The 25177-nt window shown below is 41.6% G+C and overlaps 2 protein-coding genes and 1 long non-coding RNA gene across 4 annotated transcripts; 2 read left to right on the top strand and 1 right to left on the bottom strand.

Annotated features, from left to right (window-relative positions):
- The first annotated feature begins 5739 nt into the window (after nucleotides 1-5739).
- hoxc12a (homeobox C12a) lies at nucleotides 5740-10419 on the top strand. 2 transcript variants are annotated; one of them, XM_030422668.1, is made up of 3 exons: nucleotides 5740-6793; nucleotides 8066-8318; nucleotides 8459-10419. In XM_030422668.1, exons 1-2 carry the CDS (start codon nucleotides 6205-6207, stop codon nucleotides 8302-8304), a joined length of 828 nt encoding a protein of 275 aa, XP_030278528.1. In that variant the 5' UTR covers nucleotides 5740-6204; the 3' UTR covers nucleotides 8305-8318; nucleotides 8459-10419. The 2 variants fall into 2 exon arrangements, with proteins under 2 accessions (XP_030278528.1, XP_030278527.1); XM_030422667.1 differs by having other exon boundaries at nucleotides 8066-9443.
- An 8161-nt stretch (nucleotides 10420-18580) lies between these two features.
- On the bottom strand, nucleotides 18581-20056 carry LOC115584843 (uncharacterized). The gene is made up of 2 exons (XR_003984617.1): nucleotides 19894-20056; nucleotides 18581-19299 (listed from the first exon to the last, which is right to left on the bottom strand). It is a non-coding gene; the product is annotated as an uncharacterized LOC115584843 (long non-coding RNA).
- A 196-nt stretch (nucleotides 20057-20252) lies between these two features.
- hoxc11a (homeobox C11a) lies at nucleotides 20253-23448 on the top strand. Its single transcript, XM_030422665.1, has 2 exons — nucleotides 20253-21041; nucleotides 22453-23448. The coding sequence occupies exons 1-2, from the start codon at nucleotides 20306-20308 to the stop codon at nucleotides 22683-22685; spliced, it is 969 nt and encodes a 322-aa protein (XP_030278525.1). The 5' UTR covers nucleotides 20253-20305; the 3' UTR covers nucleotides 22686-23448.
- The last annotated feature ends 1729 nt before the right edge of the window (nucleotides 23449-25177 follow it).

The following is a 25177-nucleotide window of genomic DNA, read 5'->3' as shown; positions in this document are numbered from 1 at the left end:
TGCACACACACTGACCGCCAAGTCCGTCCAGAGATGCATTGCGTATGGCGTCTCTGTGGTTTTGCCCTGAAATTATATATTTATTAAGTTCGTTTACCTCGTGCGCAAATGCGGGAACTGTTTTTGTACTTGCGACCTGAGTTATCGAGGAGTAAAGTTAAAGAAACATAAAGGAACGTTGTCTGGTTTTGCAGATACTTGGCAAATATTCATTGTGGTGATGGGGCTGAACATGAAGGCCTGGATATTTTTTAAAAGTCGCGTCAGGCTGCTCCGGTGAAATAATGAACTATGCGGAAAATGAAATTTAAACATGGCTGCAGTGAGAATAGTCAAGTTGAAGGTGGTTTACTTTGAGATACTTGAGATGAGTCTTTCTCAAGTTTGTAATTTGAGATTTCAATCTGAATAAAAACATTAGCGCAGATTAGTTTCTGCATTACGTTGATGAAAATAAACACAGCCTCAGACTCTCATTTCAGCCCAAATAATTCACGTGAGTTCCACATTTGTGTCTAGTGTCGCAGCTTTTCCCGGAAACCTCGTCCCCACAACATAGTTTTGTTTTGGGCTTTAATGTGTCTATAGGCGAGTCGTGGGCTGCACTCCGTCACTTTTTCCAGCTCTTCAGATCTTCTGAGCTTGTTGATTAGAATCCAAGCCGTCAGACTTGAAGTTTTTTTGTTTGTCTGGTTCCCGGATTTTCAATCCTTGTGGAAAGTTCTGGGTCTCCTGATTTACCCTTGACCATGACTATGCAGTCACTTTGACCTTGACATCACAGCAGATTGTGAATAATAAATAGGGGGCTGGACACCAATGCTGGCGGTTTGTTTGTAGGCAAACAAGGTGTTATTTCCCTGTCTAGACAGCCGGGCTTAATGACATGCCATAAATACATAAAAAAGGGGAAGTGTAGCGATATCCTCTGACCTGCATTTCTGACCATCTCTAAGAGCTGTGCATTAACATCTGGGCTCTGATCTTTTGTGCTTTTTTGCAGAAGTCCTCTAAAAGTTGTTATTCTGGCCCCACGCCTCTGGAACCACCAATGGTTTCATTCACTCATCATGAGGTGTGTGTTATTGACCACGAAGGACAGGTAGGACTTTTGACGTCTCACACCAACACCAGTAATCCGTAGCAAGCAGCCATACTGTCGACACAGCGAGAGGAAATGATAATACGACGTCGACCACTCGATAGCGATTAAAGGTATGGCCGTTTTCCTCCTATATGGCACTAGGCCGACGTGGACTTTGTTTTATGACTTTTTAAGCTCAGAACAAACGCTGTGCGTCGAATAGACAAAAATAACGGGCAGGGATATGATGAATAATTTAGAGGCATGGGCGTTTTTTAAATTATTATTCCTTTCAAAGTAAAAGTGCGCAGCGGTGATGAACTTGAGGTCTTTTTAAAAATATAACCTTTCTATTATAATTCCTAATATTTAAGGAACATTAGAACCGAAATTATGTTTTATAAAAACTGCCTGTGTATTAAATTGGCTGAGTAGTGATTTGAGATGAGCCATAACATGGCTGATATTAAATAACAGCGTGAAGGACTGGCAGAATATGCTGATTATTTTTTATTAAAACTTAGGTGTAATTCAAAGGGACAGCTTTTCTTTGAAATTTACATGAACATTTTAATTTGAAATGTATATTACAATCTCACAATGAATAAACACAGAAATATCATATGCGCATATTCAAAATAGTTTAATATACAATTGTCGAAGAAGAAGAAATGTGAAATTATATTCTACTGGCCGAGCACTGCAATACACAGTTTCCTGGAGGTTATGTTTTTAATCTGGCTAAAGTTGTCAGCGAGAGTAAACAAATAGCCTCCACGGCCGAGTTTAACATTTACTGTGCCGAACAAAGAAAGACCCAAAATAGGCTCACAAAACCAGAAAGAATCTCTTCAAATAAAAAACAAAATACTCAAAACTAAAAGCGTTTGGACGCGTTGTAGCTTGATCAGCCACCGAATTTACATTGAAAAGGTAAAATAAGAAAAAGTTGCATTGTTTTTGGTTGTGTGTGGAGGCGTCAGAGCCTGCAGGCCGCTGTCAGCCTCACCATGAGACAGGGGGCTGATAACCTCTGGTGGTGACCAGAGGAAAATATCAGGAAGTGCTGCACCCGTCTCCAGTGCAGAAATATATAACTGCTTATTCTATTTCACTGAAATCACTCATTTCACTCTGTATTGGAACTTTGTTCAGTGTATTGGACAGTGCTTATGAAATATCGAGTTGACAGTCATTATTTTTGATGGAAAAGTTTTCTTTTTTTAAACCTGTCAACGTTAGAAAGGCTGCTTATAGAGGAGGGTATATATCAAATATATAAGTTACAGCTGGAGACATGAGTCTTAATCGTTTACAGATGTTTTGTGGTATGATTTTTTGTTAGGATCAATTTTAAATGAATAAAATCAATGTAATGGTTTTTTGGGTGATTCGAAATGTCTGCTGTTGGAAAACATCCGATAATGTGCAAATCACATGTCGGAACAATATGAAACAACAAAAATAAGTAGGACTTCGATGTTATTCGACAGTAGTTTATTTTTCCACTCTTGATTTTCTTGATATCTTTGCAAATGTGACTATGAGGACATATTCCACACATTTAAAAGCAGTGATGTCTGAAAAGTCGCTTTGGTTTGGAGCGTTTTAACATTTAATTGACGACACGAGCCAAGTTTGGTTTGATACTGAGTAATTAATTATACCTGTTTGTAACAGATTTAGTGGACGAGCAGGTTACGTTTCATTTTCTTCATTATATAAACACACACACACACACACACACACACACACACACACAGACACACACACAGACGCGCGCGCACACACACGCACGCACACACACACACACACACACACACACACACACACACACACACACACATATATATTTTGCACAGAATTATTAAAATAAGTTAATATATGAATAAATATAAGTGAGTATTTCTTGATTTAAGTAAAAAGCTTCCATCCCTCAAGTTCAAATGTTTCTATCCAAAAAACGACGCAGAATCTTTGCTATAAATGCAAGTTTGCGATGTTTCATTTGCGTATTTCTACAAAGAAGTTATAGAAACTGGAATGACTTAATTTATGAAATATTTTTCTGTATATATTTTTGGAGACCTTTAATTTCAATCGTATTCTTTATACTTATTTCCAGATTATAGTAGTAATTGCAGAAATCAAAGAATAATGTTCCCCTCTATATGTATTCAGAGAGGATGATGTAGCAGAGCAGGATAAAATGCAGTCTGCTGTAAACAAATGAAAAAGATCAGCCAAAATCTTTCAACTCCAACGTTACCACTTTTAGTGGCTTCTTTAGGCTTCCCTTGGTGGTTTGCTTTCCTTGAAGGAAGCTTTAAAAGGGTTGCACAAGGCTATAACTGTGGCAACCTGCCTGCAGAGAATCAAAGAGAAAAAGGGAAGAAAAGCCCTTTGTTTAGGCAATTGCCCTGTCTGGACAGGACCAGTGGATTCCAGGAGGGTAATTTCAATATAGCTGCAGACAGTGTACTAGACAGTGACCTTGACAGTGCTATATGCTCCGTTTACCAACTCCTTTTTTTTTTCAAGGCAGATTTTTCTAGTCTTGCTAAATGAGAGCACAAGACCTAGAGCTCACGGTCAGATATGACATCATCGTCGAGCTATAGATGCACTGAACAGACGAGCGGTTGTTTTAATGTGAAATGCGGATCTTGTTGGGGGGAGACATGGAGCGGAGGCGTGGAGAGAGACGAGGCGAGGAGGCGCAACACATGGCCTCCTTTTCTCCCCGAGGTAAAGTGGCGACTCGAGCCTTACACGTTTAACTCTCTCACTGGACTGACCATTCGGGCCATTTTGTTGTAAACATCACACTGCGCTGTTTTTTGTGCTTTTTGCTGTAGCTGTAGCTGTTACACTAACAAGGAGGAGGCCGTGGAGTGATAGCAGCACAGCCCCCCACTGCTGCGCATAAGACCGAGGCACAGGATATTATATTATTGGGATTGGTGTTGTGCTGCATTGCGAGACTCACTAACTAGATGCAAGAATGTGCAGTGATAGTAGAGGCAGTGAGTCCAGGGGACAGAGAGAAACCGTAACGGATCCCTCAGAGCTTCTCCAGTTCAAACATTTGATATTTTTTCTTTCTATTTAAGGCGAGAGCAGGGCCCGCTGCCTCTGGGTTAGATGGGACAGACGGTCACAAGTGACGAGCCCAGCTATCAAATATCGGCTGACTGGCATATCCTTCCCAAACCAATGTTTAAATGAACGCTGATGTGCTCACATAACACATCATTGGCAAATTTGGAGCACGCGACTCGCATCGTTCAGCACGCATGTGCAAGCTGCTGTAACCCTGCACCTTTTTTTTTTTTTTTTTTTTTTTTGGTTAATCCTTAACCTCACCACATGAATTATTAATCAGTGAAGTCCGTGTATTTTGTGTCATTTGGACTCTTATGAATAATTTTATTCTCAGTGCGTCGTTTGACAGAAGTTCATATTCGAAGTCAGCGACAAAGCGAAAAGGCGCATGTTGGAATATTCACATTATTTAATGACTTTAAACCACCACAGCCTAACATTTTGTCGTACATTCATTTATTCTATCTCCATTTTTCCAATCGAGACTTCTTTTATTCGTTTAAGTGAAGTATGTGAGTTCAATATCAAGTTCAAACCCACCGTAACTCTGCGTCTGAACTTGAGTGGATTGACGGCGGCGTACGTGCGTGCTCGGTTATAGTTAGGATTTCTGTTTTCTAATTCCGGCTCAGTGATTCGTCAAACTATTTGTTCTTGACGTAGTGTGAGGGTTTTTGTTTTTTTTAAACTCTCATAATTGGGACGTGAACAGCTCTCAAGCTGAGTAACGACAACTTGAGATTCATTAATTGATTTTCTCTTCCTTATCATACAGTCGAGTGTGGGGTGCTGCTGGATTATGAATTTATAAAGGGGGAAGTGGGATTGCTAAAATTCTTGCAGGACTTATATAACATAATATAGAAAGCTATAAACGAATGGAAAGTCTTCCTAGATTTATTTTCCAATTAATGAGGAGTCTGTGGAGCCGGGAGTGGAATGCGAAAGGCGTAGTCATAAGACTATGGTTGGGGATGATGGTGAAACAAATTGACAGCCAAATAAAGACTAAATTAGAATTAATTTCTGAATCATGTGAGTATCATAAAAGAGTTTTTTGGAGAAAAAGTACACTGTGTGGATTCTCTGAACAGTATTTTTGTTGATTAGATAAAAAAAGAAGAAAAGAAAAAAGAGGCCTTTTTGTCACGACAGGAGCATGACTTCCGTATCAATTATTAGTTCAATGTCTTTGGAGATGCATGCACAAATCAACTAATTAGCGGGATATAAAGCGGGGAGACTCTGCTGGTTGAATCAGTTAAGTGCCCTCTGATATCTTGTAAAATTCATATAAAAGAATTGTGAGAGGTATAACAATCCCACCAGAGTTTGGCTGCGAACGTTTATTGGAGGTATCTGTTAAAGTTGTTCATGTGAGGTGTACTAGAGAATATTATGTGAAATATACCCTCTTAAAGTAACCTTGTAGAATATCGTCCTCTTTTTTACAGAGCCAGTGGCTTCAACCTGCTGACCCCGTTACTGTAAATATGAGTAGAGTGCGGCAATGAGCATCAGTCTTTTCTTAAAACAAGCTTGTAAAATTGGGACATCACAGCTTTATGTGACATGGAATTCAACCATAATTTGCTAGAAAACAAGATGTCATATGCACCCTCTCCTGCAAGAAAAATAGTTTTCATAAGAAATAGCATTTAAAAAAACTTTTGCCAGCTTATAAAGATATTAAACGAGGCCATGGACAGTTCCACGAGTGTAAAAGGAGAAGCAGCCGGGGCTCCTTTTGGACTCCGCAGGACTCGAGTGAGGAAAAACAAGATTCTACATTTTTAATAAAAGGTTTATAGTATTTTTAAAAAGCATATAAACCTCTGTAATACAGAAGTTAATGTTTTGTTTTGTCTGAGATGGACCGAGTGGGTGGTACCATGTGTAGCAGAAGTTAGCCTGGACACGTGGTTTGAGGATGACCAATCAGGCGCCCCTCCAGGTTTAACTATGTTAAATGTCAGATTGCAATAAACTAGAAGCTGTTGGTCGGGCCCGCGGAAATGGGCGAGCATAATCTCCTTAATCCAGGGTTTGTGGGACCTTTGGTAAACATCCACACTGGAGACACGTTTTACTTTCCGAATTTTAGAGCCTCAGGGGGACAACTGGCGGGGCTACCGTCGCTCTCCTACCCGAGAAGGGACAATGTTTGCTCCCTCCCGTGGAATCCTTCGGAGCCGTGCAATGGATACTCTCAATCCTACTTTAGCAGCCCCGTGTCTATTAACCCCTCTTTCAGTCGGTCGTGTGAAATTACCAGACCAGAAGAGGGTAAATGTTACTATAACAACGGCAACGGGAACAGGGAGACCTGTTCAGGTGGCAGCAGCCTCAAACGAGAGGATAGGGCGAGAGACACACCATCATTAACATCTGACCACGGGATGCACGGTGGAATTGGCAGCACTGTCGCCTTTTCCAAATATGATTATGGGACCGAGCAGCTAACACAAGACCCGCCGTCCTGTCAGTCAATGGAGTCCGACTCCAGCTCCTCTCTGCTCAACGAAGGCAGCAAGCCTTCATCCAGCGACACACAGACCCTGGTGTCACCGGGAAGCCATTCAGGCAACATAGCAGCAGGCGGAGGTGAGTGCTTTTTATTTATATAAAATCACGATTATCAAAGCGCACGTTCGCAGTATTTATCAGAGGGCTGCACATGGCGCACAGTGGTGGTATTATGGCGTCATTAGAGCTCGTTATCTTGATGCACAACTTGCAGCTTGCACTAGCCTGCAGGGTGCTTGCGTGGTGTGCAAACGCCGCTAGGGGTTGCCCTAAAATACCTCACGCGCCATGTGGTTGTGTACAGTTACAGATAAGATCCCCAAACCATATTGTCAGCCAGCCTCTGAATAAAAGATCAGCCCTGTCACTGCGTTTCCATACATTACGCAGGAAACGGCGAGGGGGGAAACGAGTGGCTGATTTTGGTGTATTGTTGCACTTTGTGCAAACAAATTAGCGCAGTGATTTAAAGAGGCGGGGGCGCTTTGGTTGACTGCATTGAATAGAGAGAGTTTTCTTTTTAATGACTCGTAAACCGAATTAATATCTGTCGCTGTGTACTCAAGAGTCATTTAATATGCTCTGAAACTCGCAAATAAGTAGGGGTATTTGCAAGCACGGCTTAATTATCACGTTAATGCTACTTTAACTGCAACAATAAAACTTCCTGTGACACAAACCGCTGTATACTGGTGGTCTCTATAGGAAGGCTGAAAAATAGAAAACACCTATGATCGAAAAAAATGCACAAAATTGCACACGTTGCTGTCCTGAGAGTGGGGTTTGAGATCTCATATGCACAGGCAGTCCAGGCAGAGAGACCAAAACAAATCCAGCCTGGCTCTGTGTGTGTGTGTGTGTGTGTGTGTGTGTGTGTGTGTGTGTGTGTGTGTGTGTGTGTGTGTGTGTGTGTGTGCGAGAGAGAGAGAGAGTGTGTGGAGGAAGTGACAGCTTCCAGGGGCGCCAGTTCTCTGAAATCCTAATATAAAGCAGAATCCCAGCAGCTGGCATCTTTTTGCAAAACAGAAAAATAATGTGGTGAAAAATACTGTCTGCATCTCCACAGCGGCAGGCAGTGTTTTTGCACAAACTGTGTGCTTTATTATTGTAACGCAGTTTGACTTCTAGATGTATATTCTGTGGCTGCTCTACACAGTTCAGCAGAATTATCTGTTAGATGCACTCTGTGTAAAGTAAGAGAATTCCCCAAGCTTCCCTTGGACCACTGATACCCCTGTAAGCTCCTCATAACCTTGGAGGTGACCGTGATTTTGCAACTGTGGTGACTAATCCGTTGTATGCCCCCTCCTCCTCCTCCTCCTCCTCCTCCTCCTCCCCCCTCTCCTCCAGCTGCCCCGTGGTACCCGATGCACACTCGGACCAGAAAGAAGCGTAAACCCTATTCCAAACTTCAGCTGGCAGAGCTAGAAGGTGAATTCATGATGAACGAGTTCATCACCAGGCAGCGGCGGAGGGAGCTCTCCGACCGGCTGAACCTCAGCGACCAACAAGTCAAGATCTGGTTCCAGAACCGCAGGATGAAGAAGAAGAGACTCATGCTGAGGGAGCAAGCTTTGGCCTACTTTTAGAGATGCGGCAGAAGGTGAATCGATAGGCAGTTAAAAGCCCAGCCTTCTGCGCTCCCTTAGGTCTTCTTTCAATGCATGCACTCATCTATCCATCTTTTACATTGCAGCAATTATGACAATATTTTTCTGATATATTTTTTTTGTTCTCTCAAAGGTGCGGGCCACACAAGCCCATAAACAAGCCACTAACGGGCACACAAAGCGGTATTCTCCATGTCAAATAAGACTGCCTTCATGTTTGGTATTATCGCACAAAAAGCTGTGAGAATGTGTTTTCTGTGTGGGGTTTGCATCTCTTGTTTTTTTGTTTTTGTTTTTTTCCCCTGATTTTGTCAAGAGATCCGCCTACGCCCTAAATGTAAACCACGCGAAATATGTCTCCCAGGCAATAGCTCTGTTTTTGGAAATGACACACATTGACAGCATTATTTTTCTTTTCTTTTTTTTGGTTCCATTTTTAGTCAAAGTAAAAATGAGTAGGGAGCGAGGTCACTTGGGAAAAATTTCCCCAAAAAATAAGGCCTTGAAATATCAGTGAAGTGAGACAAACACAGAGAAATGCAGACCGACAGGCTGGAGCCGCATCCGCGCAATAACATCTCTGAGGTTATGAGCTGATAAAGAAGAATCTCCCTCCCGGTTGCTCAATACTTCTTTTGTTTGGTTAGAGGAAACATCGCCTTATCGCCTTTTCTTTTAGTTTTACCAACACGCGATGTGGGCACGTTCACGGTCACGGGCAGGAAGTCTGGAGGTCGGGGGAGTCTGCAGGAGGAGAAGGGAGGACTAGAGCCGCAGTGTAATCCATATCGACACCTCTATGAATGCGCGTTGACTGAAAGTGATCGACCATGACTTCGTTCATGTGCTAACGAGTTTCTAAAGGTTTTTTTTTTTTTTTTTTTTTTTTGGTCAGGTTTATTACCTTTTCAACTTGTCTTAACAACAACCACCAGAGTCCTGCATGGGATGGCGTTCCTCCGGTTGAGTGAGATCACCGTGTGAGGACGGTTCTGAGCTGCTAATACAAAGTTGTGCCAGTTAAAAAGTAAAAAAAAAAACAAACAAAAAAAAAAAACAACAACAAAAGAACAGTATATCCCACAATAAACTCTCGAATCTTTTAAGGACATATTCACCCCGTACATGTGTACATTTTTCGGCCCACTTGGTTAAACAAGGGGAGCCGCCTAAAGTTGCAACCCGGAGGAGGAGGAGGAGGAGAAGGAGTAGGTGGAGGACAAGTTTTTAGGCCTGGAGGAGCATTTCTGAAACTTGGTGCTCAAAAATAAATATGTAGAAATTTAGAAGGAAAAAAAAAAGTTGATCACAGGCCCACGTGCGTGCTCCCTTAATTTCGTGGGGGGGAAATGCGGTGCATCATCTTGTCATGTATAACGAGTAAGCTATAGCAGTGAAATGTATTTGCAAGCATGTTATTGATGTGAAATAGCTATAAGTCATGTTCTGCGGGCCACTTTTTTCTGTAGGTGACTTTTTTATACAATTTTTGTTTCCGAAGAAAATCAAAAGCGAACACCATCTAAAACATTTTTGACACAAACGTCTGCAAAGAATGTATAATTATTATTATTATTATTATTATTATTATTATTATTATTAGGGTGGAAGGACGGAGGGCCATTTAGGCCTATAATGTACTTGCTCCTTGCAACGTGCTCAGTGTTGTCCCTTTCCTTACCTTGTACTCGTGTATAACTTTGTAAAATGAACCCACATATATGTTACTGTTTCCATCCTATTTCAGGATGTCCTTATCGCTATGTAATAGTGCTTTATGTTATTGATCGTCTTGTACAATATCGCATTCCACATAGCCTATTTGTGGTTCTAAGGGGTTGGGAAAATGTATAGGCCTATTATGTTATACTGCCAAGAATGGATATAAGAAATGATATACAAGAAATTTTACAATACATGACATTTAAAGAAACCCTGTTTCTGTGTAATAGTTGTTTGTTCTCGTTCTTTTACTTCGTCCCTCATTGCATTCCCTTCTTTGCGCTTGTAAGGATTGCTACGTTGTCTTGTAAAAGTAATAATGATATGAATGTATATGCGTAAGGTCTTCAATAAACAGAATATTGAAACGTTTATTGGTGTTACCTCATTCTGTCATTAGGTTGCCTCTCTCGATGTTCTCCTTTGAAATCCGGCGTTTCTGAGCGCTGACTGGTGGGATTATTTTATTAGACGTGACCTGTAACACAGTTTAAAAATACATGTGTCCGCCGCCGCAGTGAAATAAAGATCTGAACATTAATGGGACATTTGGAAGCATTTGAGAGGGTGTTTTGTTGGCACATAATTGTACATGCTGTGAACTATAATCAATAGGCCGCCCACACATGTTGGCCTCGTTTTTTTTTTTTTTTTAGCAATGGCCGCTCGGATCCAAAGATACAAAGGTAGGATCAAGGTGGCTGTCATGGCTTTCCATGCAAAATGGCGGCCAGATGCATCTTCTGAACACCATATTGCAAAGAATATTATCCCCGTTTTATAGTCGCCTGGAACACCAATACCACTATGTAACAACTACATCAACAAAAGAGCTTTTCACATATATTTCTGGAGCTTTGTGGTTTCCCCTTGAAGTTGGACCTAATCAATGTCACTGGTATGCTACAAGCCTATAACGGGGCAACTAAACACGCAATAGCTCTGTAAAGCAGTAATAGGGTTACACCCCAGTGCTCCATATAGTCAAGCCTCTTGGCCAGTCCGTTCCCCATGCGCATCCTCTCCTCTGGTTTAGGTTTTTACATGTCATAATTACACATCAAACCAGGGTTTATTATCGCATGCGCTCACATCGGGCATAAAACAAAATGTTTCTTAAATGCTTACATCTGTATCAAATTCACAGATGCGTGTGCAACACATACATATGTAGCACCCACAAAGCTCTCCCTACTGGCAGAGACGTGTAAAGCAATGCAGGGCTTGTGCAGTGTTTTCCTATCAGCTAACTAACCAAGCATTAATGCGTCTGTTCTCAGCAGCTCTCAGAAGCTCAGTAAGGACGAGTACGTCCACTGGAAACTGTGCTGCGGTCTCACTGTTGAGATCAGATGTTGCCTTTTCAGTGAACTGTGAACGGCCGCTCCTGCAACCAACCCACTGGATGGCCTTCCTGAGCTAGTCTGTCCATGAGCACAACACACACACACACACACACACACGCAAGGCGACCTGAAACACACTTCTCTTGGCGTTGTGTTGATTGTGAGCTTGAGCATTCATCAATTAAGATATTTAAGATTCGGTGTAATTAAGACCTGAGACATGGCTTTGAGCTGCAGCCTCGCCGCAGTACTAAATTCTCTCAGAAGCCTCTGATGTTTGTGCCTGTTTACCACAAACATACACCTTCCCCATTCAGATAACACATGCCAGTCTTATGCGTTTACCAACATGAGAATAATAATTCTCCATGCACACAAACATGTATATAATTAATATAAGGGCTGTAATTTCCCCCTTGAGAGAAAAAATGCCGTCTGGACGCGCTGCTGTTGGACCAGACACAATGCGTCAGCTTACTGATATTAAGTTGAATAATTATTAAAAGTTTTTTGGGTCTAAAATTACCTGTGCAAATATTATGAACAAATCGTGTGATTTTCTTAAATTGGCTGAGTATACACCATATGTCTATTGAAATTTAGACTAGATATAAATATGTGGCTGCCGCTTCTTTTTGTTTTGGAATAACGCGCCTCATGTACATTTATGCATCTGATTAAAGCCGGTTTGGTGAATAATTTCCGTGGAATAACTACTTAGAATTTGAGCATGCACACCTGAGGACTTAAGATCATCTGGATTTGAATAGTTTGCACTATTTATTTAGAGAAATCCAGGCGTAATGCAATACAATGCAGCCTTTTACGCACAAACCACAACATCCACATGTCCGCGCATGTTCTAATCAAAGGAATACACAATGCATTAGTTTTGAAGTGGCTCTGGGCTGAGGCAAGGCATGATCAGAGGGTGTGCTAAGTGTTTGTTGGAATGTGATACCAACGAAGACAATGAGGTAACACTGTGCAGATCTTGAATTGTGTGTATTGAATTTGATCATCCAGGGGACATCATTCATAACTCCAATCTTTTTAGCCTATCAAATGCGCTGTTGACCACGAAAGGAGATAAACCAGCGTCTAATGTTTGTGTGTTGCCTTGTTAAATGGCCTAGAGGAGAATAATAGATGCAAAACGCACCATGACGCCCCTCCTGCAGTACGTCAGCCATTATTAAAAAAAAAAAAAAAGATTTAAAACACCTCAAGGTCGATTATATTAAAATATTGTCCAAAAACCTTAAATGAACTCATGTCCGTGTGCGCGCTGTTTAAATCTAAACATCAGCAATTGTAATAACTTAATTAGGTTCAATTATTTATGTTTCTGGTTTTATACGCCTTTGTAGCTTGTAAAAATGCGCAACACAATCTGGCGATATGTGGAAGAGAGAGCGAGAGGGAATAGATATTAAGCAGGAGGCATGATTTGTGAAAAGAAAAAAAAAGGGAAAGGAAAATCATGCAGTTAATGAAAAATTCAGTTAAGTGAGAAATATGTCAACTGAAATCTACTGGACCGACAATTTGCATATTTTAGGAACAGAAATGTGTTTTTGACAACACGGAACACTGGTGTGAGCATCGACACACCTCACAACTCGGAGAACAGCGTGGATCATGTTTGTCACCGAGATTAAATGATGAAACTTGGCTTGTGCGTCTTTTGTGACACGTTGGGATTGTTTGCACTGAATAACAAGTCAGTCTGCTCTTTGAACGGTGGCAAACGGATATCTGAACATGCGCTTTTAACTTGAACTTCAAACCAGATTTATCAGCCTGTCTAATGTGTGTCTTCTGTGTCGCCTGTGTATTCAGGTATTTTCTCTCCTTAATTTTTCTTTTTGCTTGTGACAAATACAGTTGTGCCAGAAACGTGTTTTAATAGCTTTCGCGTCCAAAATAAGAGCACTAAACATTTTTTGCAGTGCGTCCCTTACCTGTCACCCCTCCCCCTAGAAAAGCTAAAAATGATCACTGCAACAGCTTATACAACGGCTAATATTAGTTTGCACTTATTTACATTTCCTGCATTGTAATTTAATTTAATTTACTCTGTACAGGATGTAAGGGAGGGAGCGGTGGGGGGACTGTCGCCACTGTGGACAACCACAAGATATTTGGATTGTAAAACAGGATGAAATCTCAATTGGCTTTGCAGGTCTTTACAATAGGTCTTTCACTGCTCTTGAGCACTTTTGACTTTGAGACTGGCTAAATCTGTTTATGGCGGCCTGTCTCCGCGTCCCAAAGGTCAGTGAGCTTCACTGTGCCCTTCGCAGAGAACTTGTGTGGCATGTGGTCTGCGTCCTCCGCCACCCCTCTGCCGTTTATGGTACGAAGCTGGCTGGAGAAATAGAAAGCAATGTTATTCCGACTAAAGTGTGTATGTGGTGGGGGAGTCTAGTCTGTGTGTGTGTGTGTGTGTGTGTGTGTGTGTGTGTGTGTGTGTGTGTGTGTGTGTGTGTGTGGAGACGTGTGGACGTGTGTGAGTGTGTGTTGAAGCAGAGTGTTAATGTGATAGAGAAAGAGAGAATAGGTAGAGTGCTTGACGAAAAAAACATCCATATCGTTCCGCTCTTCTCAGAACTGCTATCCATTGATTTTGACATGATTTGAAATGAGTTCTTTATGGACCCTATTTCTTTCCAAACGGTACTGTCTTATCAATTTGTTTTTCAGGCAGCCTCGCACGTCCAGCAATCCTTAATGCGGGGTGTGAAGGTTTCATTGCTGCCTCGGAAAAAAAAAAGAAAAAAAAAAAAAAAGAAAAAAAAAGCTGGACTCCTCTCGGACCAGTTGTCTGTGATGGAAAGAAATGAGATCCAGTGGAATCTTAGAATATTCAGATTGATAGAGGTCGAGATTGCAGATCAGTAGGCAGTTGTTTTTATTTTCTTTCTTCTGTTTTGGGCCATTTGTGCATCTTTGCCACATTTATTTTATTTTTTATTTTTGGGATCGCGTGACTGTATATTAACAATGTGAGGAATGTTTACGGCATATGTCAGCGCCTGCAGTGATATTCTGCTCAGTCATATGGAATCTCATTTCTCATGCGCACTTTTCAGTGTTTCTAAATAGAAGGTTTCTCACGTGTTTGCTGCCGGTTGAGAAGAGGAAATTGTTAATTGTTTGGTCTTTTTTGGGGGTGGGCTATCCTCACCAGGCCGAGGCTTGGGTCCAAACGCACTGAAGGTCAAGTATGCAGCACAGAACTGCACAACCGACGGCGCGTCCTTCAGTCCTTTGCCATTTCATACAAGATGGAAAAATTCTACCTTCACCTGTTCAAGTTATTCCAGCGTCGGTTCAATGCACATGCAGTCTAGCCTGGACTATACTTCTTTTTTTTCTATATGAAGATCAGTATTTGTACGTGCAGTTTTCTTTATGTGTTTAAAGGTCTGGCTCTGAAGAAGAAGCTCGGAAAATTTGCAGCTCTGACGGCAAAGAAAACATTCGAACTAAGTGGTTGAGCAGGCTTTTGAACGATATCGGACTCTGTGGCGTGAAGCTCTCGGAAGCTTCTATTTTGGGTCCACATACTGAAGCACTCCTGTGCATGGCAAGCGCAAACTAAAGTAATGCGATTTGGCCCCCCGGGTGCGAAAAGAACTAAGCAGAGCGCTCTTTGTGTCAATTGAAATAACTGTTCTAAATACACCTTGAATCTGCACGTGTTGCAGTTTTAAAGATAGATAAATATTAGACATTTTTAGACACCTAACCAAGATTCCAATTTGCCACCTGATTGTCCCCCTAAATGCGCAAAGCCCTACTCCTTCTCCGAGAGGACTTTGTTTCCAACAAACACGATTTGACCAAATAATGAAAGAAAAACTAAAAAATACAACGTCTGACAGAATATCTTCAAAATTACTGCACATAAGAAAATTATGTCAAAATATGATCCATTTCAGATTTTGTTATCATTTCGTCATTGTCACCACACTTATTGTATCATATGTAGGTTTACAAATTCCGAAACAAACCACTGCGTAATTTTGCGCTGTCGTGTGCGTAATTTCCGAAACCTGGCAAAACCTGTTCATTTTGGATAGTTAATCAGCCCCTGACTGTTTTCCAAACACTTGGCTTGTTATCTCCGCTGATTTTAAAAGGTGATTTGGATATGTTGGAAGATTAACTGTGCAGTTAACAAAGGCCTAATACATCCCGAGCCTAAAAATATCTTTTTTTTAAATACCGCCATGTGACAGGCCACAGCCTCGAGAGCTTTCCGCACAAAAAAAATGCTCTTTATTTTGGCTTTTTTAGAATGATATTAACTGTGAAACTAACAGCCCCTCTTGCAAAATATCAAACACAAGCTCACTTTTAAGCTCATCGAGGATCCATTCAAAAACAGATACACTTCGGTGTGTCTGTGCTCAAAGGAGTTCAAGGGTGTTCTCAGGGCGATCTGAATAACACATAGGAGCTGGAGCCAGCAGTCACCATTGGGCGATTTCTTGAGATGTGAAATCATTTAATACTTCTAATAAAAAAGTTAACACATTGTTGTGAAAGCTTTATATCCTAGCGGTTGAAAGAGAAATACACTCTGGAGATTGCTCTAAATGTAACGGCAACACACATCCTTATCTCGTAAGCTATTGTTGCCACCACAAACGCTTCATGCTAGGTGCATTCACTGAGACCTCAGTAAAAAAAGAAACAAGGCTCTTTAGTGTTGCTTGAAACTGTTCGCAGCTCATACAGCCAAGTTTAACTGCCCGACTTACATCCAATTAAACTTATCTAGGCCATGAGGGGACAGTAATATGATTACACAGGCTTCCCACATTTAGCCTTGACTTGGGCTAACTGAGCTGCAGCAGAGTTCTTGGTGAACTGCGCCCATTGTATGTGCGTGCCTCTATGTTTGTGTGTGTCGCGAGTGTTGTATCATTTGGCACAGGATTTATCGACAGGGAGCCGAAACACTCCGCAATATTTAGGAGCGCCATTTTTTTTTTTTTTCTTGAACTGAGAGTTTCTTCTTAACAAGAGGGTGACACCTAGGTTAACCATTGTAATTATGGCGCTAGGTAGCAATACATAACTTAAATTCCACAGACACAAGTCGTAAAGTTAGTGCTCCAACAGTGATATTTAAGCGAAGAATGGCAAATGTTTACAACACCTTCCCTTCAGAGCCCTGGACTGAACGATTTTGACTAACGCTCGAAATATTTGTGACACGCTTCTACAAATCCTGTTCGTCATTGTGCGAGTCCTTGAAAAGATAGAATAAGCAAAGGGGCTGATAACTCTGATACCGACCCTTTGCGTGCAGACTCTGCATACACATAGACTGCTCATTTGGTGCAACCAAATCAAACTTTCCTGGGTCCTACTGCTAGTGGAATATCAGCTGGTGTGAGGCGCCCATGCAGGGAAATAAACACATGGTAAACCTTATTCTTTGACTGATGGTCTGAGCGCACCAGGGCAAGAATAGCCAGCGTTTAAACCCCCTCGGAAGGCGGATATTGTCAAGTGATGGACACTGACCGGTCATATTTTGCCACATTATGACAAAAACTGCGACGTCAACACAGCCAGCAGCACCATTTCTCTTTCGTCCAGGCGCCTTAATTCCTCTTGTGTACCATGTCTTTTAAACTCCTCTTTCAATTTCTCCTGTTGTCTCGATCAGAAGCTCCTAACTTTATAATTTTATTGTAGCATCATTTATTTATACCAGGACATTACTTATTTATACCGCGCTAATACGCATCATTGACATGATTATGATGAGGAAATGATTTGACAATATTGTTTTGGATGTCTGCACTGCTTCTATTATTGCCCGCTGAAAGAAAAGTTTGCGTTTTTTATATTAATTTCCCTGGAACATTTTAATTCAACAGATGATATTATGATCGGAATAATGTTGACACAAGGATACACTTTAAGTCTCCTACTTTAGAGGCTTCATTATGGGGCAGTTAGTGCGGCGGCTTGTTTGTTTCTAGAAATTTGACTTCACTTTCCAGCCCAGCCTTTTTCTTTGTAATTATCCAGTGGGCTTCATGATTAATACTTTTAAATATGCATTGACACGTTTTATGTGCGAATTATTATTATTATTGTTATGCAACTGCACAACACCAATGCTGCAGCATGTGTCGAGCATGTGTCCATACAGGCCACAGGCCAGTCTGTTTACGCAAATATTTCCATAGCTGCGGTTGTTCGTGTACCAAAAAATCTGATCAGTAGCTGTGATTCCCGGAGCGCAAATTAACTTCTGTATTCTTGTTTTTTTAATTATTTAAAAATATATATATTTTCACAGTTATTAAAACTTTTATAATATGTCTTACTTTGGTTAATTGGCTGGACTATTTTACCTCACTCAAATGTCAAAAAACACAATTTGGGGCTTTTATACCAGTATTAGTGGGCTAGATTATACATTTCTTAAATGGACACCCGAAACCAACTTTCTGGAAATGCGTCATGGGTTTTGGTGTAAAAATCCAGCTTACTTGTGTGTGTGTGAGTGTGTGTGTGTGTGTTTTAAGTTGCAGAATATCTAGTTGCTGAATTCCAAATTCTTCTCATTCTCTACGTTTATGGTTTTCTATAGAACAAAGGGATTTAGCGTTACTACAGCCATTCGGTGTTTTATGGTGGACGTAGAGAGGATTTTAGTGGTCAAATTCAAGTGCTGTGTCTGGACAGCTGTCTGCTTTCTTTGTACTTGGATGCAGGATGCATCATGTGAGACAACCTTTTGTCTGTTGGGGTAATAAACAAGCTAATGCCAATGCCACCTTTTTATTTTTTACAAATAACGCCTGCAGTGGACTCCGATTTCCAATTTTGAGGTCTGATGATGTCGCTTGTTTTTTTTTTTTTTTTTCTTCCCCTTCCTCTTGGAAATCCCCCAGAGACTCTAACTTTGTTTTCAATTATTTTTAAACAACACAGGTGTCCCGTAATAGATTGTAATAGTGTTATTGGGATATTGGATAGTAATTCAAGAGTCTTTTGCAACATTTAGGAAGCAGCCTATAATCATAAACAATGGGCCATCATATTAATTTCACCTTGTGATAGTATCAGTTAGTCTATAAAGATTCGGAGATGGGCCTCAACAGTACAATTAAAAGTTTACAATGACGCAGGAAAGAACACGCAGGCGCATCTTTTTCCTCAAACCAATCATTTATTTCAATTTATAAAAAAAAGTCCAGCCACAGATAAATGTCGACATTCCTGTGCAAAATAAAATTACAACATCAGATGGGACTTATTTAATTTTAGAGGGACATTGTCGGATACATTCATAGCTCTTCGTCAATAGGCTCCCTCTGAGTGGCCTATAAGCAGCCGTTTACAAGGACACTAATTGCGGCTATGCTTTGAAGCTTATAGTCGCACAGCTGAAACACAAAGCATTTCATTTGATATACCAGTGAGTCAAAGCATGCATCATATCCCAACATGTCAATCCGAGTGTTTTCATAATAAGAGGCTCACACATTGCGGCGATGTTCTGGGCGGTGTAGTCAATAAGCTCTCCAACGTGAAATAATGCCGAATTCAGCATTTTGAGCAGGGGGGGGGGAGTAATTATGTTTTTTTTTTTTTTCAGAGTTTGTGTTTATGTCATGAGGGCTCATTGTCCCACTGGGAGAGATGCAAGGTCCCAGGGCTTCGCTGGTAGTGCTCCTGCAGGAGGCTGGGAGCTCTGGAATTGCGCAGTCGTCCTCCATGGACTCTGTCATGGTCCAAAGTCAAAGGGAAGAATGAGAAGTGGGCCGATTACTTGAGCTTGCACAGTCAAACATATGCGTGCGGTTTATTCTGCTGCACGGCAGAAATTCTAGCCGTCCACCACTGCGTCTAGGGAAGCAACATTTCTCTATTTGATGAAAGGGAAAAGAAAAAGACAAACAAAGGAGTGTTTAATTAATATGTTGCATAGTTATATGGTAATAGAGGAGACCGGTTCGCCCACATCTCTGTCTAGAAGGCGTGAGTGCCGCAGACTTCTTGTTAAGAGGACGAAAGGGATCAAAACACAAAAAAAATAATAATACTAACACAGCCCTTATGAGCTCATCTTAATGCGTATTCACAGATCGCAGTGCAAAAACGTCCTGGGGGAGTCTCCGAGATTTGTAGAAGAAAGTAGAGTCATTTACTGTGATCTGTTAAAGTTTTAGTAAATAATAAAACCACTAATATGCTCGTGGAGCTGCTTCTTAACGGGTTCACCCTGTCTGGGCTACATTACAGGGATTACTGCCGTGAAGTACTTTTCTTACCTCGGATTTTATACTGTGTGTAACTATCAGTGATAATAATTCCTCTTTTAATGATAGAAAATATTCAAATCAGCAGCAGTAAGAGAGCTTTCCTGATAGGAGTAGCACCCACCATGTCACACTGCGACTGATAATTATAATAATTAGTATTATTATGCAATTAATAATAGTCATAATGATAATCTTACCTGTGAAACTCCATAACACTATGAAAGGTACGTCAGTGAGTGCACTCTGCCTGTTTAAGGAGCTGTAGCTGTTTAGCTAGCCTACCCAGCAGCCCATAAACATAAACACACACAGCACATATCTCTCTAATTGTCATAAGCCAGCGAACAGGAATCTGTTACTGGTTTTCTTAGTGCGCCTGTGGTGTTTGGGAATTATTCGTTTGAACCTCGGAGATCTTACCTAAAAGCCCAACCACTCCTACACATCCAACTCTTCCAAATTGATATATGACAATATCTACTTTCGATCACGTGTCTGCGGGGCGACTTAGACGGATTGCGCGTCATCTCGCCTTCCCAAATTTTCCCCTTCTGCTGCAGCTCGTATCCAAAACATCTATCTATAGTACGGAGTACGAGAGAGAGAAAGATGTTTAACTCGGTGAATCTGGGCAACTTCTGCTCCCAGACGCGCAAAGACCGGACATCCGAGTTTGGGGACAGGACGGGCTGCGCGTCCAACATCTACCTCCCCAGCTGCACCTACTACGTCCCCGAGTTTTCCGCCGTCTCTTCGTTTCTTCCACAGGCCCCGTCCCGGCAGATCAGCTACCCTTATTCCACAAATCTGTCTCAAGTACAGCCGGTACGGGAAGTTTCATACGGCTTGGACCCTGCTAGTAAATGGCACCACAGAGGCAATTATGCATCGTGCTACTCGGGAGAGGATCTGGTGCATAGGGACTGTCTTCCGCCATCCACCATGACAGAAATGCTTATGAAGAACGAGAGTGTGTACAGCCACCACCATCACCATCACACCCACCCGGGCTCCAATCACCCCTCCACAGGTTTTTACTCCGGCGTCGGGAAAAACAACGTCCTCCCGCAGGGTTTCGACCGCTTTTTCGAGACCGCGTACTGCAGCAGCACGGACAATCAGTCAGACAATTGTTTACAAAAGGGCGAGGGGGGAAAGCTGGAGAGCGACTCCCAGCAGCAGCAGCAGCAGCAGCAGCAGCGACAGCAGCCCGCAGCCTCTGTACCCGGAGCTCCTGAGCAGGAAAAAGACCCAGAGGATGAGGAGGAACATACAAATTCAGGCTCGTGTACCTCTTCCTCCGCAACAACCAAGGACGGCAACGCCAGCAAGAGCAGCCACTCGAGTAGGTATACCGAAGCTGTAAAATGGGGGAAGGTTAAGGGGACTAGCCCGGTGTTTTGTCGGTCAGATTTTATGTGGAGTTTTATAAGCATTCAAAGGATTTTATTATAACCCTACAAAGCTCTTTCTTGCAACGAGAAGAATTTTTACGATGGGAAAGAGCTTTGAAAAAAGGGGGATGTTATACACAGACGCCTCTATGGTGAGAGTCTGTGAAATTTTTAAGAGAGAGCTATTGTGACAAATGTTAACTTTGATCATGAACTTGCGTTGGGCATTTTAAGGGATTTTCTCGTTGGGCTGTCGTGAGTAAAAACCAATTGGGCAGAACATTGCTTTTGGCGTCTTGTGAATTTTCTTTTAGCACTGGGTTCTGCCCGCAAAAAAAAAAGAAAAAGAAGACATGCTGCACAGAGTATTACACACTTTACGGTTAAATACGTCCTTATCTATACGTCTGTGGCTCTGTCTTTCTGTCTGATGTCAGATTAAAACTGTCCCCCCCCCCCCTTTTACAAGCAGACAGTAAATGAATTAGTGGAGTGTTTTTGCCTCGTCCATGTATGAGGGGAGAGTATTCTGCTATTTCCTCTGCAGCCGCTGGAACAAAAGTCCAAATCAATCTCCCTTTTCTGCACTCCACTCCTCTACTAATGAGCTGTATGCAGGCTGACCTTACTGTTAACTAAAGTGACTTGCATGAGGGAAAATTCGCCTTGATTCTGAGTGCAGAAATGTGTGTTATTAACTCAGCACCACAGGTCTTATTGGTTGTTTTAGCCTCATGGTACTGTGTATTAGCCTCAGCCAGGCTTGCAGACACAAGCTAACTGGGGGCTGCTGTTTGCTTCTCTTCCACACACACACACACACACACACACACACAAAACAATAAAAGAAAAAAAAAATCCAGTCCCCCAGTCACCTGTTTGATAAGAAGTTATAGGGCCACAGAGGTCTGCACAGGGCCATTTGCAGACATGGGCAATGCATTTCAAGCCCCACTGCCAAAAGATTGTGTAAATTGTTAGTGTAGCTCCAGAGGAATGTGGCGCACATAATGCGCTGAAATACTTTTTGTTGTTGTGTATTTATCACAGATAAACACGTACTTAGAGGCTGTAAGTTGATATTATTCCCCTCCAAGCGATTCGGATATTTAACACTCTTTATGGCCGGTTTATCTGATAGCCTCAGCTACTTCTCTTGATGAATGTTGACTGAAATGTTATCATTACTAATGCCACTGAGGCGGAATTCTTAGCATCCTGCAAGGCTATAGTCACCAAACGCCTAATTTCGAGCCCCCAAACATCCCTGATTGGTTTCATATATATTATTACTATTTATTCGCGTGATGTTGTTCCCTGACTGATATTATTTTTGAGAAACTGTATTTTATTTCTCCGCAGGCACTCCTCGCACAAGGAAGAAGCGGTGTCCATATTCCAAGTTTCAGATTCGAGAGCTGGAGCGGGAATTCTTCTTCAACGTTTACATCAACAAAGAGAAAAGGCTTCAGCTTTCCCGAATGCTCAACCTCACCGACCGCCAGGTTAAAATTTGGTTTCAGAATAGAAGAATGAAAGAGAAGAAGCTGAGCAGAGATCGCCTCCAGTACTTCTCTGGAAACCCCCTATTGTGAGCACGGGCGAGAAAAGTGTCACAGTCATTTTTTGGTCAGTGACATTAAGGCCTACTCTCTATCTCATTGAATTGTAACCGTGGGCATAACCGTCTTTTTTTTTCTAAAGGAGCCCAGAATCACCAACAGTACAATGTGGACAGTGGGAGTTAATAGGCCTGCATGGGAGAAAGTCGCCATTTTCTTATTTGCCCCTACGAGCGGCGGTGAATTTCATGCTGGTCACCCAGAAAAGGCCTTCATGGTTAGAATAATCATTTATACCTATGCTGTTCTTGAATATGTCCCCTTCTATTTATCACGATTCTCCATTGTGTTTATTCTATTGTCCATATAGACATATTTGTTGTTGAAATATCCCACAAAAAATAAATTGTAACAGATAATTTGAAATCCTTATTGCGCAGACAACGTTGAGCTCTTTTCCCCCTTTTCCCTTCCCTCTGGTCTTTGTATATAGCATATCATTATCTAATTATTTCTCGACCAGAGTATAAACAAGTTAAAGCAAAAAAAAAAAATCTCCAGGCTGTATTTTCTTTCCGCCATTGAGAACTGTGACGTCCAATCTGTGAAAGTATATCTCCCCCCCCACCCCCCCTGTACAGAGTAGCCTATGCAATGTGCATTCGTGACTGTAAATAGGCGTATGTTGAATTTCCTTTCCCCCCTATCCCTGCTGCTATTTTTTCAGTACACTTGCCCATACAACCTTTAACAGCTTTAAAACGCCAACTCTCTTTAAATTATTTGCTTCAAAAAACAAAAAACAAAAAACAAAACATTTGGTGCTTTGGATTCCAGAGAGGAGGAAACAGATTGTTGGCCTGTGTATCATTAATATAATACCTATGAAATAAACAGAAACGTATAGGCAAAAAACTCTCAACGACTGTGTGCTTTTTGTGCTGTCATGATCACATTTACCACTGCTGCTGTGACTTTGCATTTATTCTCGACAGAAGCAGCGTTTGGGACATTTTTTTTTTTTTTTTTTTTTTTTACAAATGTATGTACAAACTCCAAACTGCTGGCCTTACATACACACCATCAGCACACATTTAACTTGTGTTTCTGGCGCCAGATCAGGATGATTCACACATTTTGCTCAGCTCAGATAGGATGGCGCTTGTGAAACTGCAGGAAATAGTGTCGGCGGGCCTACACTTGTCACATCTCTAGGCTATTTTGAGCTTACATCACCCTTTAAAGATCGGGTTTGGATTTTAGCAAGCGTGTTAAACGAAGATAAAGCCCAGATCTTAGAAAAAAGTAGAGAAAGAGAGTGGAATGATAACCTCTTTTTAGTGCCCACTAAATGGAATCGCCACTCTTGTAGTCTAGACACTGCCATAAAGACAGAGGCACTAAATGGCTATTTTTTTCTCTTAATTGCACCGTCTGTTCGGGGGGAATGGTGTTCACTTCCGCAGTAAATAGTAAACAAGCAAGACTGGATGTCCGAAAGGAGGAAAAAAAAAAAAAAAACTTGCCAAGAGGTTTCGACATGAACTCGGGTCTGTGCAGTCTGCAACCCAAACCCCTTCCCCTTTTTTTTTGCACACAGCCGTCATGTCCGCCATTCTTTTTATCTGAACATTTTGGGAAAACCGCAGCAAAAGGTCTCCAGATCTGAGATGTAAGTGTCTTTATTCATTTATCTGTTTTTTTTTTTTTTTTTTTTTTTAAAGATTCGACTGATGTTAGAACTCGTGAAATCCTGATGCCTTTCAGCCCGGATGTCGCCAGACATTTAAAAATAATCGTCTATTTGTCTGAGCTGACCCCAAGCCTCGGCCTATTTCAACACATCAGCTGTGAATAAATAATTGGTGACTAATTGGAGCACGTGCTGGAGAGACAGCGAGGGGGAAAGGAAATCATTATTGGCATGGTCCTTTTTCTTTCTTTTTTTTTTAAAAAAAAGAGAGAAAATATATGTGAGCGCGTGTGTGCGCCTCATGTGAGCGCGTGTGTATCTCGCGTGTGTGTTCCCGTGCACCCCGACATATGTGCATGATGATTGCACGTGTGCATTAACTACAATTTATAATTAAATGTAGTCTTTGAACTTCAATAATGTCAAGGCCTTCACCTTTAACCCGCTGCAATAAAGTGGAATCAAGGAGCCCCTTTAGCCCGGAAATGTGTGCAGCGGCGGAATGGGCCAATGAGAGTGAGTGGGAACAGAAAATGGAATGTGTACAGAGACCAACTTTGACCCCTCGCATTAAACTACAGCAGGTAACTTTGCCAGCTTTAGCATGCCCAGTAAATACACTTTATTGTCCTTGTTAAATGTATACGTTTTCACGCATGAGACGTTTTAAACCGAGTTGGTATAAACTGTTGGGCACGGCTTTATTTGTATTCTCTGAAGGCGAAAAAAACATGCGGATGTGTGGCTGTCGCAGTGTGCTCGTCGTAATGGGTGGTTCTGCGAAGTGCAAACATGACGGTCTGTTGCTTGGCGTGGGTGTGTGAGTCAGTGC

This window comes from Sparus aurata, chromosome 7 (assembly GCF_900880675.1).
Source record: "Sparus aurata chromosome 7, fSpaAur1.1, whole genome shotgun sequence".
Taxonomy (NCBI): domain Eukaryota; kingdom Metazoa; phylum Chordata; class Actinopteri; order Spariformes; family Sparidae; genus Sparus; species Sparus aurata.
Note: the sequence above shows the minus strand (reverse complement) of the source record. Positions and strands in the feature narration are given on the sequence as shown.